Source organism: Pseudorca crassidens, chromosome 14 (genome assembly GCF_039906515.1).
Source record: "Pseudorca crassidens isolate mPseCra1 chromosome 14, mPseCra1.hap1, whole genome shotgun sequence".
NCBI classification, from domain to species: domain Eukaryota; kingdom Metazoa; phylum Chordata; class Mammalia; order Artiodactyla; family Delphinidae; genus Pseudorca; species Pseudorca crassidens.
The window spans coordinates 38,546,916-38,570,663 of record NC_090309.1 but is presented as its reverse complement, the minus strand read 5'-3'; the positions used below and the strand labels follow the sequence as shown (position 1 = coordinate 38,570,663).

The window sequence follows — 23,748 nt, the reverse complement described above, 5'->3', positions numbered from 1 at the left end:
ACGGGAGAGGCCACAATAGTGAGAGACCCGCGTACTGCAAAAAAAAAAGAAAAAAAATATTTTAATTCATTAAGCAGTTTGTATTTTTGTTTGTTTATTGGTCTAATTACCATTCCCTGATCCAAGATTGAGAATTTAAAGAGGTCATTTAGAGGAGCAGCATTAGGATACCTGAGGAAATTACATGGTATCACCATCTTCTAACCCTGCCCAGTTGTTAGTTGGTCTCCACATTCCCTGCTTTTCCCACTCTTGACCTCTGTGTCATATACGTAAATGTTAAGACCTTAGGGATAGAAGACTATTTTCTTGAATACTGTGTGAATCAGAAATAGAGTTTGCTATGATGTCGGTTGGGTTAAGAACTCTGAACTTGAAAATCATGGAGTTGGTTCTCCTACTGATTATTAGTATGGCTTCAGGCAAGCCATTTACTCTTTAATTGCTTCAGTTTCCTTATCTGGACCTGGTTTAGATCTCCTAAAGATATTTTCAGGCCTAAAATTCTTTGATGGTCTTTTTTTTCATTCCAAATTTTACAAAAACTCTATCTTTTCTGCCGTGGCTAATAAATAAAGTTCAGTTATTATGGTCTTTTTTTTTTTAATGTGTCGGGCGACTATGAAAATATAATTATGGGAAGTTTGAAGAGACCAGAGAAATTGCTTGATCTACCATGACAGTACATGAGAATTAGAGTTGTCATAAATCTTAAGAATTAAATATGTAGACTGTGTAGAGTTTTGATAAAAGATTTTCTAAGATGGGCAGCAATTTACTTTTCAGAATGGATATTGTTTACTTTGTGGAGTTTTTGTTCTAGGACTGTCAACAGGCATAGAAATAGGCAGGGGAATAGAGGAATCCCTGGAGATGTTTTTTAATCAGCAAAACTCAGTTCTTTACCTTTGGCTGTGGTGTGCTAAGTCTCTTGTGAGTCACTACTTCCCTTTCCTCACCTGAAGTTTTGTGATCTGGGGGCAATGAAGAGAGAATAGAGAGGGAGTTATTGACAATTTAGCTGGAGTGGGAGTAGTTTAGTGCTGCTAAACCTATATCTTGTGCTGGTATTTTATCTTTTATTGAAGTATAGTTAACTTACAATATTCTGCTGGTATTTTAACTAACAAGATATGATAAGATTTGCACGGACATAAGTTTCCATGATCTTGATCCCTTCTCAGTTCCACTTCCTGGGTTCAAATCCAACTTTTGCCACTTACTTGCTGTGTGATCCTGGGCCAGTCTGTGCCTCAGTTTCTTCATGTGTTAAATCTGCTCCCTGACATGCACCTGCACTCATATACTTTAGCTCCTTTCCTATTATTATGGAAGAATCGTCTGTGCTCCGAGCAAAGGCCAATCTGTCTCCTTTTGTACTGTTAAGGACATTACTCTAGAAATTATTTCTCTTCTGCATCATTAAATTTTCCCTCTTAACTGGATATTTCTCATCAGCCTAAAAATATTTTTCTCTTACTTAAAAAATTCTCTTCTGACACTATTTCTCCCACTAGCACCAACCTATTTCTCCCTTTCTCTTTCAGCAAAACACCTCAGAGGAGTTGAATGTACTTGCTAGTTTCTTTCTTCCTGTTCTTTCTTGAATCCATGCTAATCCAGTCAGGTGTTTACCCTTGTCACTCCACTGAAACTGCTCTTGTGAGGTCAGTAATGGCTTCTGCTTTGTTAAATCCAGGGGTCATTTTCCAGACCTCATCCTATATGACCTGTCACCAAGATTTGGGACAGATGGTTGTTCCTTTCTCCTTAAAACATTTTCTCCTCTAGAGTTTCAGAATACCACATGCCTCTGCTTTTCCTTCTGCTTTACTGACCCTTCTTTGCTGATTCCTCCTCATTTCCTGGACCTGTTATTGTTGTGCTCCAAGGTTCAGTTCCTGAGCGTTTATCTCTCTCTCTCTCTCTTTCCCCCTCCCTCTCCCTCTCTCTCCTCACTCCCTTGGGATCACATTCAAGTTTTAAGTATCACCTGCACGCTGATGATTCCCAAATTTATAACTCCCGGCACATACATCCAGCTGCCTATTTAAACACCTACACTTGAATATCTAAAAGGCAACTTAGATTTAATGTGTATAAAACTGAGTTCCTAATCTTATTTCCCAAACTTGATCCTTCAGCAGTTTTGCCTCATATCTGTTAATAGCAATTCCTTTTATGTACTTGCTCAAGGGCGAAAGCCTTAGAATCAGCCTTGGCTACTTTCTTTCATACAATCAGACAGAAAACCTTATTGATTCTATCTTGAAACTATGAAAAAATATATGGAATCTGACTAGTTTGTACCACCCCAAGCCAAGTCACCATTAGCTCTCCAAAGAATTATTGCAGTAGCTTACTGGTCTCCCTGTTTCCTCTCTTACATCTGAAGCCTATTCTAAATACATTTGCTAGAGTCAAAAAACATAACTTCATCATTCCTCTGCTTAAAATCCTCCAGTGGCTTCCCATCTCACTCAAATTACAAACCAAAATCTTTGGAATGGGCTGCCAGAGCTTCATATGATTGGGCCCTCTGTGATTTCTCTAGTCTTATCTCCTGCTGCTCTTCTCTTTGACCACTCTGCTCCAGCCACATTGACATTGTTGTTATCTAACTGCCTCAGCACCTTTCCAGTTGCTGGTCCATCTCCCTAGAAAGCTCTTTCCATGTTTTAAAATATCTGATTCAATTCCTTACGGTCTTCTCTCGTCACCTGCTCATTGACACTTCTCTCTGATTAACCTGTTGAAAATTGTTACTTTCTCTTGCCCCTTCCATCCTTCTTCCCTACTTTCATTTTTCTCCACAGCGTTTCTCTCTACCTAACATGCTGTCTGTTTTACTTAATTATTTTGTTTGTCTGTCTCTTCCTACTATTCTGAAAACTCCACTAAGGCAGATTTTTTTTTTTTTTAACTACAGTTCCTAGACAATGCTTGGCAGATAGTATCAATTGAGTGAGTGAATGAGTGAATGAATGAATGAATAGTAGCTACCTCATAGGATTCTTATGCAGATTGAATGAGTTAAACATAAGTAAATTCCAAATATGCACTGACATATAGAAAGTACTTCTTAAGTGTCAGCTTTTATTACCACCTTCATAGCATGTCCACGGACCAGTTCTGAAGCCCAGAGAGATGAAGATTTAGTTGAGCTGTCCTGGCATACCATTATGCATTAGCTTTGACTGGAAACGCCACCACAACGGAAGACCTAGAGTGGTGACCCCACATTTCAGGGGGTTCCTTAGGGAACCTTGATAATCAATATTTACAAGGAAAAAAGTCTTTAAAATTATAGGCACTAGAAACATTAACTGTACAAACTGCTTTCTTCTTTACTTGACCCAAATAAACATTATGGTTTAGTGGGAAATGATCTTAAATGCAGACTATACAATTAATTTTTCCTTTTAAAGAATGAATTTGCCCTTAAGTTCCTAAATAACAAAGTAATTTCAAAAATGTTTCTCCTAATAAGGTTTTTATTCAATCCTAAATAGCTTTTGAAAATATGAGGCACCTCATTTTTGCATCTTCGTGTGTGTGTGTGTGTGTGTGTGTGTGTGTGTGCGCGCGCGCGTGCGTGGGAGAGGGTAAAGGTTTGTTTACAGATAGTAATCTGTAGCTACCATGTGATATAACCGTCATAGCCCAAGTTTAATGCTTGAAAAGTTTTATTTGACTAATCATTTTTGTTTTAGGGAGATCTAATGGATAGTTAAATAGGGTCAATATATTTTTATAAATTATTAACATTGCATTTCCTGTACTTCAAATTGAAGCCATTATTTTTATTCTGGTAGGCTCATAGCTGGCAGCCTGGAATAAAAAATCCATACCGTGGTGTTGTAGTGTGGCCTGTTCCTGAAAACATTGAAATCACTGTGACACTTTTTAAGGTAAGTTCCAGTTTTATAAGTTATAGGATTTATTATATAATCATAGTTCTAAATGATGGAATATTTCAGTATTCATTGTTCTATACATTTGGGTCCTTAATGTGCAGTAAGGACCTTAATGTGCGTTATTTTTAGAGGTATAGCAATTTATAACAATGTAAGGCTATCAGGGTGTTTCATGGTCTATAAAGTCCAAATAATTTGGGAGTCCTTTTGAAATTATTCCAATTAAGATCAGTTGGAATACTTCTTTTACTACTTCTTACATTCTCCCCACAGGGAACTTTAAAGTGCTTTTTCTGTGGAAAGCTGAGGTTTGTGGAATTCTTAGTCCTGACCCTCATTTTGTTAGCCTTGTTTGACTAATAACAAGATAGATTTTTAAATTAGTATATGATAAATATTTTGTTGATGTTAATATAAGAAGATAAGTTTAAAATTGATTTTTGATAAATATTTTATAAATGTTAATATTTTATAAATACTATAGCTTAAAATAAAAATTCTGATAATAAATTCCAAGTGCAGGTCCAAAAACATAGCTGTGCATATAGCTAACTCTTTTTATATATGTTTTTTCTTGAAAGTTTTCCTTATTTCTTAACATTATAAAATAGTCCTCACACATATGACAGTTATGCACTAGAATATTTACTTTCCTAACCAATTCCTTACCTGCTCAAAAAAAAAAAGGTGGAGACCAGTATGTCTCAGTTTCAGCCTTCTTGAAAGTGGTGCAGTTAGGAAACAAATGCTTTATTTCTTCTTTGAATCCTTCCAATTGTGTTGACGTTACTTTTGCAGAAGGACAGAATGAAGGAAGACATCTCATTAAGCACAAACATAAAGTTTGTGAAAATCCACTAAAATACTTTAGGATATAAAATCTAAGTTGAGCAAAGTTATATGGCTTAGAGTGTGAAATCACTGTGTAAAAAAATACTTTTGATTTTGTAATCCAGTATATTAATTCATATGTTCTGGAACTACTGCAGGGATCAATAGAACAAAACAGTATGTTGAATGTTGATGTACTAACCCATGAATGGGACACTACTTTTAAACGCTCTGTTTCATAGATACTCTGTTTTATCAGAGATTCTTAACACTTTATATATATTTTATAGTTTTGATATCATTGTTATTGGATCCTTTATAGTTCTGATATTATTGTTATTATAACTTACTTGATTATTATCATGTATACACAATACTTGATTTGTTTGCCCAGGGAGAAATAAGGGATGAGACTGTAGCTGCTCTTCCTTTTTTTTCAGGAAAGATCAGAACCATCCTATTACCCTTTAGTCAGCTGTCCTCAAAGCCTATTATTAAACCCCCCTTAACCATACCTCTCCTAATGAAATGATATAGTAAGATTGGTAGTTAACAAGACCTTTAGAGTACTATTTCATTTAATTCTTAGTACTTTAGAGTACTATTTCATTTAATTCTTCTGTAATTATTCCCATTGTGCTGATAAGGACACTGAGACTAAAGAAGAAGGTAACTTGCCCAGTCACACTGTGATTTAGCCCTGGGGTGGTGGTGGTTTGTTTGTTTTTGATTTTGTTTTACATTGTATGGCCTGTTCTGTAATACAAACCATTCTGAATATAGATTACAACAGCAAAATCTCTGACATGCTTGAGGAAGACTTTTAAGTAATCTCTTGTGTGTTTTTGATTCAGTCTGTTTATATTGGTAAAGCAAGTGAATGGACATAGTTACACAACTTAAAAAAAAAATGATGATAGAGAACAAGGGGTTAAGAGAGCCAATAAATGGCTGACAGCCATGTGTTTGGGCAAAGGATATGCACTGAGTGATTCTGAGTTGAAAGTGGCTGTTGAAATGTGTTACTTGGAGGATTAGGAGGTGAGTGTAGTTTTCAAGTGCTGATGAGAATGTTCAGCATATCCTATCACTGAACTCTTATGTCTTTAAGTGTTAGTCTGTAGGGAAAAAACCCAAATACCCCTTCCTCCCCATTTTGCTGTATTACACACATTTCTCTTCAGTTGTGCTATGGAGGCAAACTTGTGACCATTTAAAATACTTAAATAAATACTTAGATAAATAACTTTATCTTCCTTACTCTATGTCTTCCCAGAGTTCCATAGAAAAGCAGAAAAGTAAAACAAAATAATTTTTCGTTCTTTCATGGTAATTTTTTTTGATCTTGCATTTAAAATATTCAAGTGGAAAACTCTTTCATATTTCCCCCTTCCTTTTACTTAAAGTCTCACAATTTACTTAATCCTGAAACTTGTAAATAGGAAAGGACTGCTCTGAATCCTTTTTGTCCTAGGTATTGGTATTCAGAGTTGTGCTCATAGACAACGTACTTTTTAAAAAAGTTATCAATGTATTTAATTTCTCTCTGACTTAACCAGAAATTAATTTCTTTAGCCTGCATGCTTGATTTTGAAATTTGAATTAGATTGAAAATAGCTATTGCTAGTAAATGAAAAAAAAAGCCTATTTTAGGGTTTTGAGAAGGAAAACAGCTCTTTAAGCCATTTTCAATTTTTCTCTTTAGTGCAATGGTAGTAAAAGAGACACTAGAGGGTAGAGAGTAGGATATAAAGAAGACAGTTGATTCAAGCTAGAAGCAATTTTTACTACAAATGTTTTTGTTTAGTCAATAATATAATTAGTTAATTATGTACATAGTCCAAAATGAACATTATTGTTGCTCCTTTACATCTTTTTAGTGACTTTGCCCTATCAGATATGTCCCTTGGTCCCATTAAAATTATTCTTTTAAGGGTAATATATCATCTCTGTTTCTAAAAAATGTTTCATCAGCTTTGAGAATTAATGTATATCATATATAAGTTACTGTTCAATATTTGTTAATTTGTAAGATATATATTCATTAATTCATTCATGAAGTATTCTTGAGAAACCACTGTGTGCCAGGTACTTTTCTAGGTCCTGGGGCCGCAGAGATAAAACTGAACCAACAACAGGGCTAAAAGCCAGACAGACCTGGCTGTCTTATAATCTATTGCCTTTTACCTTTACTTATTCTAATATCTGTGGAAATTCTGTACAATCCCACCTAGTGCAAATGCTTCCTCACTCATCAAGCTTTTATTGTTCATTCCTCTAAGAAATGTATTGTCTTCTATTCTTTAGTAAAACCATGTATTTCATTCATCATATATGTATTTACATTAGTTGTTTGTCTTCGAAGGCAAGGACAACTATATTTGAATCCATATAACACCTCTACAATTCCTTGTATAATAAGTAGCTAATAAATATTTGTCAAATACTTGCAAAAGTATGCCTCATATAGAAAAAAGCTGCATTTGGTTGTGGGATCTGTTACCCTTTCTCAGGTTTCTGGTGGTGGAGGGTGGATGGGGGTATCAACATCCAACTTGCCATTTTGTGTAGATTATGAAGTCCTTTGCGGTACTTTGAAATTCCAGATGTTTATATAACCTCTGCACCAAGAAAACCTTGCCTCAAGTGATACTTTGAGTTTAAAATACTTAGAGGTATAGAAATGAGGGCAGAGTTTCATATGGGCATTTAATATCTTAATAAAGTGCTTCTTAATAGTTCACTCACTAAGTTATCTGAACCTGGGTTTCTTTTTTTTTTTTAATTTTTATTGGAGTATAGTTGATATACAATGTTGTGTTAGTTTCTGCTGTACAGCAAAGTGAATCAGTTATACATATACATATATCCACTCTTTTTTTTTTTTTAGCTTAAACAAGATAGAAGTTTATTTTTCTTATATAAACAACGTTTTGAGATAAGTAATCAGGAGTGGTGTGGCAGCTCCACAATCATCTGGAACCCAGGCTCCTTCTATCTTATTGCTCCACATCCTCAACCTGTGGCTCCCACCTCATGGCCCAAGATGGCTGCTTGAGTTCAAGCTATCATATTCACATTCCAGTCAGCAGGAAGGAGGAAAGGGGGAAGAAGGGACTTCTCTCTGACACTTCAAAGACTCTTCCCTTGACATGGATTTGGCCAGAATTTAGTAACATAGTCAGTCCTAACTGAGAAATATTTTGGAGGGCCCTGTGCCCAGCTTAAAAATAGGGGATTTTATTACTATATAAGAAGGGAAGAGCAGATATCAGAGTACAACAGCAGTCCCTGTACAAAAAGTAAGCACATTTTCCACATTTTACTTTCTGATTTCCCAACCCTTAGTGAACAGTTTTTTAATGTCCAAATTAATCTAAGAGAGGCTAAATCAATTTCCTGTTGGTTTTTTTTTACATCTTTATTGGAGTATAATTGCTTTACAATGGTGTGTTAGTTTCTGCTTTATAACAAAGTCAATCAGTTATATATATACATATGTTCCCATATCGCTTCCCTCTTGCGTCTCCCTCCCTCCCAGCCTCCCTATCCCACCCCTATAGGAGGTCACAAAGCACCGAGCTGATCTCCCTGTGCCATGCGGCTGCTTCCCACTAGCTATCTATTTTACATTTTGGTAGTGCCACTCTCTCACTTTGGCCCAGCTTACCCTTCCCCTTCCGCATATCCTCAAGTCCATTCTCTAGTAGGTCTGTGTCTTTATTCCTATCTTACCCCTAGGTTCTTCATGACAGTTGTTTTTCTTAGATTCCATATATACGTGTTAGCATACTGTATTTGTCTTTCTCTTTCTGACTTACTTCACTCTGTGTGACAGACTCTAGGTTCATCCACCTCACTACAAATAACTCAATTTCGTTTCTTTTTATGGCTGAGTAATATTCCATTGTATATATGTGCCACATCTTCTTTATCCATTCATCCGATGATGGACACTTAGGTTGTTTCCATCTCCTGTCTATTGTAAATAGAGCTGCAATGAATATTTTGGTACATGACTCTTTTTGAATTATGGTTTTCTCAGGGTATATGCCCAGTAGTGGGATTGCTGGGTCATATGGTAGTTCTATTTGTAGTTTTTTAAGGAACCTCCATACTGTTCTACATAGTGGCTGTACTAATTCACATTCCCACTAGCAGTACAAGAGTGTTCCCTTTTCTCCACACCCTCTCCAGCATTTATTGTTTCTAGATTTTTTGATGATGGCCATTCTGACCGGTGTGAGATGATACCTCATTGTAGTTTTGATTTGCATTTCTCAAATGATTAATGGTGTTGAGCATCCTTTCATGTGTTTGTTGGCAGTCTGTATATCTTCTTTGGAGAAATGTCTATTTAGGTCTTCTGCCCATTTTTGGATTGCGTTGTTTGTTTTTTTGAGCTGCATGAGCTGCTTGTAAATTTTGGAGATTAATCCTTTGTCAGTTGCTTCATTTGCAAATATTTTCTCCCATTCTGAGGGTTGTCTTTTGGTCTTGTTTATGGTTTCCTTTGCTGTGCAAAAGCTTTGAAGTTTCATTAGGTCCCATTTGTTTATTTTTGTTTTTATTTCCATTTCTCTAGGAGGTGGGTCAAAAAGGATCTTGCTGTGATTTATGTCATAGAGTGTTCTGCCTATGTTTTCCTCTAAGAGTTTGATAGTTTCTGGCCTTACATTTAGGTCTTTAATCCATTTTGAGCTTATTTTTGTGTATGGTGTTAGGGAGTGATCTAATCTCATACTTTTACATGTACCTGTCCAGTTTTCCCAGCACCACTTATTGAAGAGGCTGTCCTTTCTCCACTGTACATTCCTGCCTCCTTTATCAAAGATAAGGTGACCATATGTGCATAGGTTTATCTCTGGGCTTTCTATCCTGTTCCATTGATCTATATTTCTGTTTTTGTGCCAGTACCATACTGTCTTGATTACTGTAGCCTTGTAGTATAGTCTGAAGTCAGGGAGCCTGATTCGTCCAGCTCCGTTTTTCGTTCTCAAGATTGCATTGGCTATTCGGGATCTTTTGTGTTTCCATACAAACTGTGAAATTTTTTGTTCTAGTTCTATGAAAAATGCCATTGGTAGTTTGATAGGGATTGCATTGAATCTGTAGATTGCTTTGGGTAGTAGAGTCATTTTCACAGTGTTGATTCTTCTAATCCAAGAACATGGTATATCTCTCCATCTATTTGTATCATCTTTAATTTCTTTCATCAGTGTCTTATAATTTTCTGTATACAGGTCTTTTGTCTCCTTAGGTAGGTTTATTCCTAGATATTTTATTCTTTTTGTTGCAATGGTAAATGGGAGTGTTTTCTTGATTTCACTTTCAGATTTTTCATCATTAGTGTATAGGAATGCCAGAGATTTCTGTGCATTAATTTTGTATCCTGCTACTTTACCAAATTCATTGATTAGCCCTAGTAGTTTTCTGGTAGCATCTTTAGGATTCTCTATGTATAGTATCATGTCATCTGCAAACAGTGAGAGCTTTACTTCTTCTTTTCTGATTTGGATTCCTTTTATTTCCTTTCCTTCTCTGATTGCTGTGGCTAAAACTTCCAAAACTATGTTGAATAAGAGTGGTGAGAGTAGGCAACCTTGTCTTGTTCCTGATCTTAGTGGAAATGCTTTCAGTTTTTCACCATTGAGGACGATGTTGGCTGTGGGTTTGTCATATATGGGCTTTATTATGTTGAGGAAAGTTCCCTCTATGCTTACTTTCTGGAGGGTTTTTATTATAAATGGGTGTTGAATTTTCTCAGAAGCTTTTTCTGCATCTATGGAGGTGATCATATGGTTTTTATCCTCCAATTTGTTAATATGGTGTATCACATTGATTGATTTGCATATATTGAAGAATCCTTGCATTCTTGGGATAAACCCCACTTGATCATGGTGTATGATCCTTTTAATGTGCTGTTGGATTCTGTTTGCTAGAATTTTGTTGAGGATTTTTGCATCTATGTTCATCAGTGATATTGGCCTGTAGTCTTCTTTCTGTGTGACATCTTTGTCTGGTTTTGGTATCAGGGTGATGGTGGCCTTGTAGAATGAGTTTGGGTGTGTTCTTCCCTCTGCTATATTTTGCAAGAGTTTGAGCAGGATAGGTGTTAGCTCTTCTCTAAATGTTTGATAGAATTCGCTTGTGAAGCCATCTGGTCCTGGGCTTTTGTTTGTTGGAAGATTTTTCATCACAGTTTCAATTTCAGTGCTTGTGATTGGTCTGTTCATGTTTTCTATTTCTTCCTGATTCAGTCTTGGCAGGTTGTGCATTTCTAAGAATTTGTCCATTTCTTCCAGGTTGTCCATTTTTATTGGCATAGAGTTGCCTGTAGTAATCTCTCATGATCTTTTGTATTTCTGCAGTGTCAGTTGTTACTTATCCTTTTTCATTTCTAATTCTATTGATTTGAGTCTTCTCCCTCTTTTTCTTGGTCAGTCTGGCTAATGGTTTATCAATTTTGCTTATCTTCTCAAAGAGCCACCTTTTAGTTTTATTGATCTTTGCTATCGTTTCCTTCATTTCTTTTTCATTTATTTCTGATCTGATCTTTATGATTTCTTTCCTTCTGCTAACTTTGGGGTTTTTTTGTTCTTTTTTCTCTAATTGCTTTAGGTGCAAGGTTAGGTTGTTTATTCGAGATGTTTCCTGTTTCTTAAGGTAGGATTGTATTGCTATAAACTTCCCTCTTAGAACTGCTTTTGCTGCATCCCATAGGTTTTGGGTCGTCGTGTCTCCATTGTCACTTGTTTCTAGGTATTTTTTGATTTCCTCTTTGATTTATTCAGTGATCACTTCATTATTAAGTAGTGTATTGTTTATCCTCCATGTGTTTGTATTTTTTACAGATCTTTTCCTGTAATTGACATCTAGTCTCATAGTGTTGTGGTCGGAAAAGATACTTGATACAATTTCAATTTTCTTAAATTTACCAAGGCTTGATTTGTAACCCAAGATATGATCTATCCTGGAGAATGTTCCATGAGCACTTGAGAAAAATGTGTGTTCTGTTGTTTTTGGATGGAATGTCCTATAAATATCAATTAAGTCCATCTTGTTTAATGTATCATTTAAAGCTTGTGTTTCCTTATTTATTTTCACTTTGGATGATCTGTCCATTGGTGAAAGTGGGGTGTTAAAAGTCCCTATTATGAATGTGTTACTGTCGATTTCCCCTTTTATGGCTGTTAGTATTTGCCTTATGTATTGAGGTGCTCCTATGTTGGGTGCATAAATATTTACAATTGTTATATCTTCTTCTTGGATCGATCCCTTGATCATTATGTAGTGTCCTTCTTTGTCTCTTCTAGTAGGCTTTATTTTAAAGTCTATTTTGGCTTATATGAGAATTGCTACTCCAGCTTTCTTTTGGTTTCCATTTGCATGGAATATCTTTTTCCATCCCCTCACTTTCAGTCTGTATGTGTCTCTAGGTCTGAAGTGGGTCTCTTGTAGATGGCATATATATGGGTCTTGTTTTTGTATCCATTCATCAGTCTGTGTCTTTTGGTGGGAGCATTTAATCCATTTACATTTAAGGTAATTATCGATATGTATGTTCCTATACCCATTTTCTTAATTGTTTTGGGTTTGTTATTGTAGGTCTTTTCCTTCTCTGTGTTTCTTGCCTAGAGGAGATCCTTTAGCATTTGTTGTAAAGCTGGTTTGGTGGTGCTGAACTCTCTCAGCTTTTGCTTGTCTGTAAAGGTTCTAATTTCTCCATCAAATCTGAATGAGATCCTTGCTGGGTAGAGTAATCTTGTTTGTAGGTTTTTCTCCTTCATCACTTTAAATATGTCCTGCCAATCCCTTCTGGCTTACAGAGTTTCTGCTGAAAGATCAGCTGTTAACCTTTTGGGGAGTCCCTTGTGTGTTATTTGTTGTTTTTCCCTTGCTGCTTTTAATATGTTTTCTTTGTATTTAATTTTTGACAGTTTGATTAATATGTGTCTTGGCATGTTTCTCCTTGGATTTATCCTGTATGGGACTCTCTGTGCTTCCTGGACTTGATTAACTATTTCCTTTCCCATATTAGGGAAGTTTTCAACTATAATCTCTTCAAATATTTTCTCCGTCCTTTTCTTTTTCTCTTCTTCTTCTGGAACCCCTATAATTCGAATGTTGGTGCGTGTAATGTTGTCCCAGTGGTCTCTGAGACTGTCCTCAGTTCTTTTCATTCTTTTTTCTTTATTCTGCTCTGCACTAGTTATTTCCAGTATTTTATCTTCCAGGTCACTTATCCGTTCTTCTGCCTCAGTTATTCTGCTATTGATCCCTTCTAGAGTATTTTTAATTTCATTTATTGTGTTGTTCATCATTGCTTGTTTCATCTTTAGTTCTTCTAGGTCCTTGTTAAATGTTTCTTGCATTTTTTCTATTCTATTTCCAAGATTTTGGATCATTTTTACTATCATTGTTCTGAATTCTTTTTCAGATAGACTGCCTATTTCCTCTTCATTTGTTAGGTCTGGTGGGTTTTTATCTTGCTACTTCATCTGCTGTGTGTTTTTCTGTCTTCTCATTTTGCTTATCTTACTGTGTTTGGGGTCTCCTTTTTGCAGGCTGCAGGTTCGTAGTTCCCGTTGTTTTTGGTGTCTGTCCCCAGTGACTAAAGTTGGTTCAGTGGTTTGTGTAGGCTTGCTGGTGGAGGGGACTAGTGCCTGTGTTCTGGTGGATGAGGCTGGATCTTGTCTTTCTGCTGGGCAGGTCGACGTCTGGTGGTGTGTTTTGGGGTGTCTGTGGACTTATTATGATTTTAGGCAGCTTCTCTGCTAATGGGTGGGGTTGTGTTCCTGTCTTGCTAGTTGTTTGGCATAGGGTGTCCAGCACTGTAGCTTGCTGGTCGTTGAGAGAAGCTGGGTGTTGGTGTTGAGATGGAGATCTCTGGGAGATTTTTGCCATTTGATATTACGTGGAGCTGGGAGGTCTCTTGTGGACTAGCGTCCTGAAGTTGGTTCTCCCACCTCAGTGGCACAGCGCTGAGTCTTGGCTGAAGCACCAAGAGCCTTTCATCCACACGGCTCAGAATAAAAGGTAGAAAAAGTAGAAAGAAAGAAAGAAAGAAAGAGGATAAAAGAAAATAAAGTAAGATAAAATAAAGTTATTAATAAAAAATTACTAAGAAAAAATTTTTTTTAAAAAGTAAAATAAAAACGGACGGATAGAACCCTAGGACAAATGGTGAAAGCAAAGCTATACACACAGAATCTCACAAAGAACCATAGACATACACACTAACAAAAAGAGGAAAAGGGGAAAAAATAATAAATCTTGCTCTCAAAGTCCACCTCCTCAATTTGGGATGATTTGTTGTCTATTCAGGTATTCTGCAGATGCAGGGTGCATCAAGTTGATTGTGGAGATTTAATCCGCTGCTCCTGAGGCTGCTGGGAGAGATTTCCCTTTCTCTTCTTTGTTTGCACAGCTGCCGGGGCTCAGCTTTGGATTTGGCCCCGCCTCTGTGTGTAGGTCGCCGGAGGGCGTCTGTTCTTCGCTCAGACAGGACGGGGTTAAAGGAGCCACTGATTCGGGGTCTCTGGCTCCCTTAGGCCGGAGGGAGGGAGGGGTACGGAGTGCGGGGCGAGCCTGTGGTGGCAGAGGCTGGCGTGACATTGCATCAGCCTGAGGCACGCCGTGCGTTCTCCCGGGGAAGTTGTCCCTGGATCCCGGGACCCTGGCATGGCGGGCTGCATAGGCTCCCCGGAAGGGAGGTGTGGAGAGTGACCTGTGCTCGCACACAGGCTTCTTGGCGGCGGCAGCAGCAGTCTTAGCATCTCTTGCCCATCTCTGGGGTCTGCGCTGTTAGCCGCGGCTGGAGCCTGGCTCTGGAGCTCCTTTAAGCTGCGCTCTTAATCCCCTCTCCTCGGGCACCAGGAAACAAAGAGGGAAGAAGAAGTCTCTTGCCTCTTCGGCAGGTCCAGACTTTTCCCCGGACTCCCTCCTGGCTAGCCATGGTGCACTAACTCCCTGCAGGCTGTGTACATGCCGCCAACCCCAGTCCTCTCCCTGCGCTCTGACTGAAGCTGGAGCCTCAGCTCTCAGCCCCGCCCGCCCCAGCGGGTGAGCACACAAGCCTCTCGGGCTGGTGAGTGCCGGTAAGCACCGATCCTCTGTGCGGGAATCTCTCCGCTTTGCCCTCCGCACCCGTTGTTGTGCTCTCCTCCGTGGCTCTATGTCCGAAGCTTCCCCCCTCCGCCACCTGCAGTCTCCGCCCGCAAAGGGGCTTCCTAGTGTGTGGAAACTTTTCCTCCTTCACAGCTCCCTCCCACTGGTGCAGGTCCCGTTCCTATTCTTTTGTCTCTGTTTATTCTTTTTTTTTTTGCCCTACCCAGGTACGTGGGGAGTTTCTTGCCTTTTGGGAGGTCTGAGGTCTTCTGCCAGCATTCAGTAGGTGTTCTGTAGGAGTTGTTCCACGTGTAGATATATTCCTGATGTATCTGTGGGGAGGAAGGTGATTTCCGTGTCTTAACTCTTCCGCCATCCTCCTGTTGGTTCTCTCCACTCATTTTTAGATTCTGTTCCCCTGAAGGTCATTACAGAGTATTGAGTCGAGTTTCCTGTGCTATACAGTAGGTTCTTATTAATTATCTATTTTATATATAGTGTGTATATGTCAAGTCCAATCTCCCATTTTATCCCTCCCACCCCCCTTCCCCCTTGATAACCATAAGTTTGTTTTCTACATCTCTGACTCTATTTCTGTTTTGTAAATAAGTTCATTTGTACCAATTTTTTTAGATTCCACATATAAGTGATATCATATATTTGTCCCTCAGTTTCTTTTTGTATTGTTTTAGATGCAATGATAGAAGATAATGATATGCATTAACATAAGTAAAATAGAGAATTTCTTAGTAAAAAATAATGATTTAAATTTAGGTAAGTTATGGAAGTTTCTTAAGAGTAGGCCATTCTGCCTCTCCTTTTTTAAAAAGTTGGAAAAAGCTAGGAGCAAGGCTGTTTGTATTTTTTTAACTGGATTGACTGAATTAAGAAACGTATTTCAACTTTATATTTTACTTTTGTTACAGGATCCTCATGCAGAGGAATTTGAAGATAAAGAGTGGACATTTGTCATAGAAAATGTAAGCTAATCGTAAATTCTGTCACCTTTCATATTTTTGACTGTATAAATTACTAAGGTACATTAGCATTTTGGTGGTAGGAGAAATGTTGCCTTATAAAAATTAAATAGTGATTTGTAACTTTTAGAATTTTTTAAATGAAATGATAGCCGGTAGCAGAATTATTTGTAAATATTTTTGTTAAAAATATAGACGTAAAAATACTCTTCAATGCTGAATTATGTATATGCTCTATGTATTCTGTTGGGGGCTTGAGGGAAGGATCATGTCTTATTCATCTTTTTATCTATTTAGCATCTGATATGGTGCTTCTCACATAACAAATGTTCATTGAAACATTTGTTGAATGAAACTATGAATGATCTTAGAAATCTTTAAAAAAAAAGTATATGCTTTAACTCTTTGGGTTGAGGGATTCTAGAGTGGTACTTTAATAATCATCTTCAATTAGTTTACATATTGTGGAGTCCCAGGTGACTTGCAGGCATATAGTAGTTGTTTAATAAATGTTTATTGAATGGAGATTAGGGAAGACAGGCCATGAAGATACAGTGAGAAAGAATGTGGATTCTGGAGTCTGATAGACCTAATTGCAAGCCGTAGCTCTTCCATTTATAGGCTCTGTGATTGTGGTAAGTTTCTTAACTTCTCAGCAATCAATTTACAGGTTTGTGAGGATTAAATAATTTCAATGAATATTAGCTTTTATCATTGTCATTGACATCATTACCATGATTGTTATTAAAGTTCTAAAATATATTCGTAACAGTTTTTTTTTTTTCCGTGGTACGCGGGCCTCTCACTGTTGTGGCCTCTCCCGTTGCGGAGCAACAGGCTGCGGACGCGCAGGCTCAGCGTCCATGGCTCACGGGCCTAGCCGCTCTGCGGCATGTGGGATCTTCCCAGACTGGGCATGAACCCGTGTCCCCTGCATCGGCAGGTGGACTCTCAACCACTGCGCCACCAGGGAAGCCCTCTAACAGTTTTATAACATGCTTTATAACAGCATATTCTTCCTTTCTGTGCCTGACTTTGTTTTATATCTCAGTGGTGAAAGGAATCTTATACTTTTTCCAGCAATAGCTGGGCCATTTTTAGACATGAAGATTTGGGAAGCTTGGGAAGGAGATCAGGTCCAAACACAGTGGAAGGAGTTCTGATGGCTGGATATCAAGCCAATGTCATTGTGTTATGGTTCACACATGTTAACAGTTCTGGATTTTCTATAGTGATAGGTTTGAACACTATACTTGGAATAGCATTGAGGTTTTAAAAACAAACAAACTTACACTTCTTGAAATTGGTTGCAGCCTTAAAAATCTAGCTTTCATTATGTTAAGAGCTTCTCCCCAATGGATGTTTTTACGGTTTTCAATACCTGCGGCTCTGTTATACATCTTTGTTAATTTGATGTACTAAAGAATTAGCCAGTTAATTTGGGGTTGTAATTAATGGTAGAAGTATGTAAACACTAACTTTATATTTGTTTAGAAAGGTGTTCTTATTACTCCTCTAATTAATCTTAGGATAGAGGCACAGCAGTTCTAAATTTCTGAGCAATAGGTTATAAGCTGTTACTGAAAGGTACAAGTAAAAAAAAAAAGCTATATGATATAGATCAGGTTTGGATGCAAAAGGCATTCAAATCTGTAGGATTTTAGGAAAAATATTTTTAAGTTCTGTGTTATATATTTTATAAAAATATTTTAAAGGTCTATAGAGAAATACTAAAATTAAAACAGTGAGATTTAAATGGATCATGAGATAAAGAGGTATATTTTGGATTATACTTTCCATGTTGGGGTATGTGTTTCTCAAGTCAAAGTGTACATTTATATCCTTTTTATGAAAAATATATTTAAGCCCAGCAGCTTATTTTGCTCATTTGCCTATTTATTACTCAAGTGATTGAAGTTGCTAGAAATCTTAGGTAAGGGAGTGGCCATAGGAGGAAAATGGAAAATAAAATACATTAGCAATTCTTCTTTCCAAGTGTTTATTATTAAATTAGATTCACAAAAATCTAATAAAAATAATATAGATGACTTTTAACTATTCATATTGTTTATAAAACTTTATAAAACCAAAATTTTAATTGAACTGTTACTAGAGGTTAAATTTTACTCTGTCATCAGAAGATTTTGGAGACCTTACTCTGAGTTACCTTGTGGAGAGAACATTGCATTTGCGGAGATTTCCAGCCATCATTATGCTTTTTAATAGCTGAAAGATTTTCTACCTTCTTGTCATTCTGCCTCCTCATATTCTTATATGAAAAAAATGCATTTTCCTTTCTCCCATATCATAGTATAGAGAAGACATGAGCTTTTGATTGGTTAGAATTGTGTATAAATCCTGATGTGCCTTCAAAGCTGGTGACCTTGAGATTATTTTCTAGGAGTTAATTTCTTCATCTGTAAAATGAAAGGTTTCTACTAAATGATCTCAGAGGGATTTTCGAGGTCCATGACTTTGTTTCAGTCAATAGGAATATTTTTATAAACTTTTTTGGAAATTATCTTTTTTGTAGATCAAATTTTTGATTTTCAAGTTCTTGGAGAATGAAATATTTAAAAGAGTTATCTGGCATGTCATTTTGGGATCAATTAATAACTCCCTAATTTATATCTTTCTTTAAGCAATCAATATTGGCATATATATTTTCTGTATATTTTTATTTCTGGAATGGATTATGAGTATTATTGCAAGTTTCCTATTCTGAACTTTTTTAGCACAACCGTTCTTTCCCCCTACTCCTTGTTGCTATAATAGTTATTTCCTATGCCAGGATTAGGGGGAAAAAAAAAACAAAGAATGAAAGAAAGAAAATTGAATTGTGGTTTCAACTTGCTTTTCATGTAAACATACTTTTCACGTATTAGCCTTTGTAGTAGAAACCTAACTTCTCAGCCATGGGTATTAAAAAAACAAAAAACAAAACCCGCCATCTTTAAAGAGATGATCAGAACTTAGGGGAACCTACGTATTGAAGACCTAATTTGAAGAGAAGTAAAATTAATCAGAATGTGAGAGGAACACACAATTAATTCCTTAGCTATTAATAATATAGTGACAGCAATAATGATGATTGCTAGGAACCTAATGCAAGAAAATAACAAATAGTTTATTAGATGAGTTTCTTATGATTATTTATTGTTGACTTTTGCCTGTTTTTACAGCAGGTTTTTTTTGTTTTGTTTTTGAAGAGACATTTATGGGATTTGACCTATTTTACTAGCCTAATGTTTATTTTTTAAAAGAGGTAAGTATTAAATGCATCCATTATTTACTTACATTGTATAAAGTTACCAGACTTAGGAACTGTGGTGAAATTGTTTTACTCTTATTAATGCATGGGAAAGAGCATGAATGCACATGTTGTGACTAAACCATTTAAAATACATTAACTTAAAGGAGAACACAGTAATTTACATACTTTAAATTAGGGCGACTATCATAAATTGTGAACTATTTAATGTGAAAGGATGAGTTTATATAATTAACCCTAAAACAAAACAAAAGTGGTGTATTCTCACATGGAAGATAGACTAGAATTGGGCATGTCTCCCTCTTTAGTTTTCAGGAGGAACTTAATTTTTTTCTGCTGGGACCAACTTCTGTATGGTGAGAAAAAAATGAATTTTGAGAATATTTTTTTTCTCTACCTATCCAGGTGTGTTAACTCTTTTTCCTCTTCTGGAAAACCTAGGTCAGTTTTCTGAGGTGCTAAAAGGACTCTTGCTTGGCAAAGTAATAGGGGAAGAGTTCTGTTCCACTTACATTTGTAGCTATCACAATTTTTTTACATAGTACCTTTTGTGTACTAGGTACTCAATATATTATATGTTGTTGAAGGAGTGAGTGAATAAATGATTATACTCAAACTCAGTATCCTGTAAGGTTTATTCTTTTTAAGACAGGAATTAGCATTCATCAACTATATTGAAGAAAAATTCAAAAAGTAGACTCTAGTGGCAGTGAGATATTATGTGAGGGATCCATATGTCATTACAGTAGAGGTTCTCCTGATCAGTCTCTAGTTAATTTACATGGATTACCTCATACTTTCCATTCTGTCTGTAAAAGGTCCTGGTTTTAATCCCATATGTGTCAACATGGTTAGTAGGCTACTCTCTGACACACTTCTGCACACTTCTCTCACAGGTGAGTTGTAAGTTGAGTTTGACCCCTTACAAGACCTCGTGTAATGCTGTTGACCCGTTATTGTAATTATATAATTTAATTAGATGTTTCCTAGGCCAGTGAAATATCAGTTTGAGGCATTATTTCATGAAAACCATTAAAATGCTTTAGAAAGAGTTGATAGAAGTGAGTTGTTAAAACTGCTCTCAAATCTGGTGTGGAAATACAACTGTAAAAAATTGGGAAAATTTATGAAAATCTGAAAGGATTTTGCATTCAGATTATTTCTCTTTTTTCCGTATATATTGATTTCATTTAAAAGTGATTGAAGTACACTAATGATACGTTATGGCTGTTGATTATGAGAAAATTGGCAGTCAACGAAATTATACTCAAAGAAGAGCCCATGAAAACTGGTGAATGAAACACATTAATATGTATTAAACAAAATTAAAATGTTTGTGTATCAGTATTTATAATTCTTCCCTTTAATTGACCAATTCTCTGTGACATTCAGATGATTTAAGAGGGATTCTACTATGAATGTATACTAAGCCATTCTCATGGGATCTCTCTATATACTCATGTATAGGATTAAAGAACTGTTCTTAGAAATTTTCTTTTAAACCTAAATTCAATATAAGTAGACATTACATTTTTCAGGTAGTAGCAGTTCACTTTGCTTGACATCATCATATTCATTCATTCATTCAGTAGCAGGTAATTCACTGAGTATGTATTTTGTGCTGGGCACTCTTCTAGGTACTGGCAATAGAGTGGTATATAAAACACATTAAAAATCTCTTCCTCATGGAGTTTACATTTGTGTGTGTGAGAGAGAGAGACAGAAAATAAAAATTAATATATGGGAAATATATACTATGTTAGATAATATAAATATATAATATATGTTAAATACATGTTAAATATGTAAGTGCTAAAGAGAAAAAGCAAGGAAGGGGGATAGGGATTCCACTATTACAGTTACATAGATATAATGAGCTTTATTATTTCTTGTAAGGTCTCCAAAAGAGAATTCAGGCATACTTGTCAAATTAATTTGAAAGATATTTTAATAAGAATTTATTAAACCAATATTACAAGGTTCTAGAAAGTTTAACCTTGCAATGCTATATAAACCTTTTCCTAGGTTACAGCTCCCCTCAGTGGTGAATGATGAAATTGACTCTGGTCTAGAGAAACAGTTCTATTCCTGTAGCAATAACATGTTATAATATTGTGCTCTGCTTTACATTTTAATACATGCTTTCTGTATGTATGTTTCCACATTACATACAGAAGACCTAGTGAATTTCAAAGGACTGTCTTTTTCTCTTGTAAAGTCTGGGTTTTGTTTGAAAGTCTCTTAGTAAATTGTTGTGACACTGAGAAGGCATGCTCCAAAAGAGCATTCAAAAACGGAATTTTGATATCTTTATTTTCTTTGCACTTTGTTATAACCCCACAATCAGTGAAATTTAAAGTTTTTGTTTAATATAAAATATCCCAATAAAATGCAGAAGTCTCCAAAATACATTACCGTAACAAATTTATTGGATACTTACTATATATCAGGTACTGTGTGGAATGCTATATACACATTATCTCATTTACTCACTATGATAATAGAAATTATCATACTAAGTGAAGTAAGTCAGAGAGAGACAAATGTCATATGATATCACTTATATGTGGAATCTAAAGAATAATATAAATGAACATATTTACAAAACAGAAACAGACTCACAAACATTGAAAAAAAACATCGGTTACCAAAGGGGAAAGGGTAGGAGAGGGATAAATTAGGAGTTTGGGATTAGCAGATACAAACTACTATCTGTAAAATAGATAAACAACAAAGTCCTACTGTATAGCATAGGGAACTATATTCAATATCTTATAGTTTATAGTAATAAAGTATACTGGAAAAGAATGTGAAAAAGGATATATATAGATATATGTATATCTCTATATATCTGAATCACTTTGCTGTACACCAGAAACTAACACAACATTGTAAATTAACTATACTTCAATGTAAAAGAAATAAGAAAAAAAATGTAGAAGGAGTAATAAACCTCTATGTACCCATCTCCAAGCTTCAATAATCTTCAATACTTTGGTAAACTTATTTCATCCCCACTTTTATTTCATTCCCACTGTTTTTTAAACCAGATTATTTAAAGTTAATCTTAGATATTGTATCAATTCTTGACCCCGGAAGGGACCTTACATGGATTAACATCTAAAGTCTACTGTGAGGTATTTATCTATGTGTGACGCAAGAAACCCTGTGTTAAAGTAGTAAATAAACTACTGCATGTTAAACAATTTATTTCATGTAGTAGTTTACTTTGTAAAATGTCCTAGCTAACAAATTTAAGTTTTATTTAGCAGCAACAAAGCACTATTTTCATACTGTTATGTGTATCTTACATGTGTATACTATTGGGTAGTCTTTTTGGTTAGATTTTCTGATTTTTGTCCCAGTTCATCAACTTTATTAATGTTAATCATACCTTACAGATCAAGCAAGTAGAACAATATAAAACTTCACCAGATTAAAGTCTTGGTATTCATATTTGCTTATTCATTCACTAACTGTTGATTAAATGGATACCATGTCATATATATTTGCTAGTTATTGAGAGTATAATACTGAAAAAGCTATGGCTCCTGACTCCAAGTATCCTACAGTCTGAGAGGGAAATAAACAGGCAACCACCACAATAAAAGTATAGGGTGTTAAATGTGCACATATAAAGAGTGCTTAACCCAGTCTTGGTGGATGAGGGGAAGCTTTCTATTGAAAGTGATGTATAAGTTGAAACCTAAAAGATAAAGTTATTTTTTTAATTGAAGTATAGTTAATTTACAATATTATATTAATTTCAGGTATACAGCATAGCAATTCAGTATATTTACAGATTATGCTCCATTAAGTTATTACATGAGGGGGACCTTCAAGATGGTGGAAGAGTAAGACATGGAGATCACCTTCCTCCCCACAGATACATCAAAAGTACATCTACATGTGGAACAACTCCTACAGAACACCTACTGAATGCTGGCAGAAGACCTCAGACTTCCCAAAATGCAAGAAACTCCCCACATACCTGGGTAGGGCAAAAGAAAAAACAGACAAAAGAATAGGGACAGAACCTGCACCTCGGGGAGGGAGCTATGAAGGAGGAAAGGTTTCCACACACTAGGAAGCCCCTTCACTGGCAGAGACGGGGGGTGGTCGGGGGGAAGCTTCAGAGCCACAGAGGAGAGTTCAGTAACAGGGATGCAGAGGGCAAAGCGGAGAGATTCCCGCACAGAGGATCAGTGCCGACCAGCACTCACCTGCCTGAGAGGCATGTCTGCTCACCCGCTGGGGTGGGTGGGGGCTGGGAGCTGAGGCTCGGGCTTCGGAGGTCAGATCCCAGAGAGAGCACTGGGGTTGGCGGTGTGAACACAGCTGAAGGGGGCTAGTGTGCCACAGCTAGCTGGAGGGAGTCCAGAGAAAAGTCTGGACCTGTCTAAGAGGGAAGAGACCATTGTTTCGGGGTGTGCGAGGAGAGGGGATTCCTTTCCTGTCTGCCCACAGAAGGCAGAACACTGCCTAAACGAGCTCCAGAGACGGGCACGAGCCGTGGCTATCAGCTCGGACACCAGAGACAGGCATGAAGTGCTAACGCTGCTGCTGCAGCCACGAAGAATCCTGTGTGCAAGCACAGGTCACTATCCACACGTCTCACCCCCCTAACCCCGAACACTGGGAG

General features: G+C 36.6%; 1 protein-coding gene across 8 annotated transcripts in view; it reads left to right on the top strand.

The window, feature by feature from the left end:
* Positions 1 to 23,748, top strand: part of EHBP1 (EH domain binding protein 1) — a 344,818-nt gene that overhangs the window by 64,692 nt on the left and 256,378 nt on the right. For all 8 annotated transcript variants that reach the window (XM_067704925.1, XM_067704931.1, XM_067704927.1 and 5 more), the window contains exons 4-5: positions 3,816 to 3,911; positions 15,785 to 15,838. In XM_067704925.1, the coding sequence (XP_067561026.1) occupies positions 3,816 to 3,911; positions 15,785 to 15,838 (150 nt within the window). The remainder of the gene's footprint in view (positions 1 to 3,815; positions 3,912 to 15,784; positions 15,839 to 23,748) is intronic.